The sequence below is a fragment of the Atta cephalotes genome, assembly GCF_000143395.1.
Source record: "Atta cephalotes unplaced genomic scaffold scaffold00013, whole genome shotgun sequence".
Classification (NCBI taxonomy): Eukaryota; Metazoa; Arthropoda; class Insecta; order Hymenoptera; family Formicidae; genus Atta; species Atta cephalotes.
Genome location: NW_012130077.1, coordinates 1,051,624 through 1,054,012, shown reverse-complemented (window position 1 = coordinate 1,054,012; position 2,389 = coordinate 1,051,624). Strand labels below are relative to the sequence as shown.

Here is a 2,389-nt window from a genome sequence, read left to right as displayed (position 1 = left end):
CTCTCTCTCTCTCTCTCTCTCTCTCTCTCTCTCTCTCTCTCTCTCTCTATATATATATATATATATATATATATATATAGAGAGAGAGAGAGAGAGAGAGAGAGAGAGATGTGCTTTTCACGATAAATTATTTAATTAATTAAAAATTAAATTTTCTTTTCTTCGTAGTGGAATAAAACAAAACTGCAATAAATTATGATCTTCTTTTGCTACAAAAAAGATTGATTTTATATTGGCTAAAGTACTTATCATTAAAAAAATATTTAGTAGTTCCAGAAAATTCTACTGTGTGTTTTATTAAATATATAATACATTTTAATAATTATGTTTATAACTGTAATGATAAACAACAAAAATTACCTAGAATTCCTTCGGGATCAAAAGGACCGGATCCATAAACAGATCTACTAGTTGGATAATGATAAATATGATTTAAAGTCAGTACAGTTTTATCAATATATCCAGTTGCACCTCCAGTACAGTTAAAATATTTACCATCTTCATGCCTTCCACCCGGTCCAAGATATCCACTATAAATAAGATCAATATAAAACTCACTTACATAATAAATAATAGCATTAAAAAATTAGAGTTCGAAAACGAAGTTAAGGTACATACGTGGGACATCCAGGAACTGGAAGACAAAACGTCAAAGCGCAATGTACAATTACTAAAATCAGCATTACAAACCAGTGTGGCAAAAGACTTAATATGTCTTGCATTTTCCGCATTATCCAAGTCGGTGATGGATTCTGTAAATACACGAAGAATTTATGTTGCTATCTGATTCGCACAGTGTCAAATTATTATGTATTATAATTTTTATGAGTTAATAATTGCATATATTATATTGTTATGTATTATTGATAAGGTATAAAAAATATCTGTTAAATTATAGAAACATGTTATTTCAACAAAAACCAAAATTTCGTTATAGCTTTTCATAGATAACTATTTAATATCTAAGTTTTGTTTCGATATTTCATGTCCAATATCGCATGTAGATGCGAAAGAAGAATATCACAGCATGCAAAGAACATAATATATCTATATAATATAATATATATTTATATTATGGGATTTACAAAAATATTTAATACTTTTATACCCGAAAAATTTTTGATTGTTGGGATGGAAAGCAGAGATACACTAGGCCAACGACTAGATAAGTAACTCCGAATCGTTGAAGAACTCCAAATATCCGTATATTTTCAACTTGCGCATCTGTTCCTAATGTATTTAGCGAAACACCTATCAGAAATAGAAGGAAACTTCTCTGCGATAAAAAGCAGATATTGCATATTAACAGAAATTAGAAATATTATTAAGATTAAGAAATATTCCGGACTGCACTTTTTTTACGTTTTCAATGTCTTTTTTTAAACGAATCAATATGTTTTAACGTATATAAATTATATTTTTCATTTTTTCTCATAATAATTACCTTTAAAATGGAATAACTGATTTGAAGCTTAGAAACTCCACGCTTTAACTGCGCCGATAAAGCTATAGGAATGCAAACACCCATAATCCATATAAAACAAGGGAATACTATATCTCCTAGTAACATGCCATCCCAAATTGTGTGTTCCAATACGGTATAACTACCAGAGCCATCATTAACAAAAATCATGAAAAGAGTACTGGCCCTGCATCATATAAGTAATTGTTAATATTGTATGAAATTCTCGGTTATACTGATCCCGCTTGTATTTCGACTACCTGTATATTGTGAAAACAAAAAGGCAAATTTTGAGAAAAAAGAAACTAAAGAAACTAAAACTTTGCACCTAATAATTTTTCATCACTTATTCTATCAAAATAATTTTAAATGTAAACTTTGTCAAACAAATTTAAATATACATTTAAAAAATAACTTTTTTTTTAATACTACGTTATTAAATGTTAATAAATTAATTTGAAACAACATTGTCATTTAGAAATGTCATTATTAAAATACAGTTATTACTTTTTAATTCATTTAATAATATCTAATAATATACCCTCTGAATGTATCGAGTGCTTTTACACGACGTTTCGTTAGTTTTTTATTATTTGATTCATCCTTGACACCTGTAACACATTTTGTGATCATATGCCAAAAAGATCTCCCAGCAGATATACCACATAAGATAAATATAATTACTCCCAAAGTAATGAAAAGTTCTGTAAAAATATTATTTAAAAAATATATACAGATTTTATTAAAATTAAAATTTTTTTTTTATTAGCACAGTTAAATAAAAAAATGTTTCGAATAACGATAATGTTTTTTCGAATAATAAATAATAATTATATAAATATTAATGATAAAATTAATTGTTATTTTGTAATTTTTGTAAAGAAACTGAAATGAGTAAAGAAACCTATACAGCTGTCTATCACATGT

At 26.9% G+C, this 2,389-nt stretch overlaps 1 protein-coding gene across 1 annotated transcript in view; it reads right to left on the bottom strand.

Moving 5' to 3' along the window:
- Positions 1–328: 328 nt before the first annotated feature.
- LOC105617659 (heparan-alpha-glucosaminide N-acetyltransferase-like) overlaps positions 329–2,389 on the bottom strand; it is a 4,396-nt gene continuing 2,335 nt past the window's right edge. Inside the window, exons 4-8 of the mRNA XM_012199216.1 lie at positions 2,004–2,166; positions 1,445–1,649; positions 1,109–1,276; positions 619–752; positions 329–530 (exon numbers count right to left, since the gene is read on the bottom strand). Of these exons, the coding sequence (XP_012054606.1) occupies positions 329–530; positions 619–752; positions 1,109–1,276; positions 1,445–1,649; positions 2,004–2,166 (872 nt within the window). The remainder of the gene's footprint in view (positions 531–618; positions 753–1,108; positions 1,277–1,444; positions 1,650–2,003; positions 2,167–2,389) is intronic.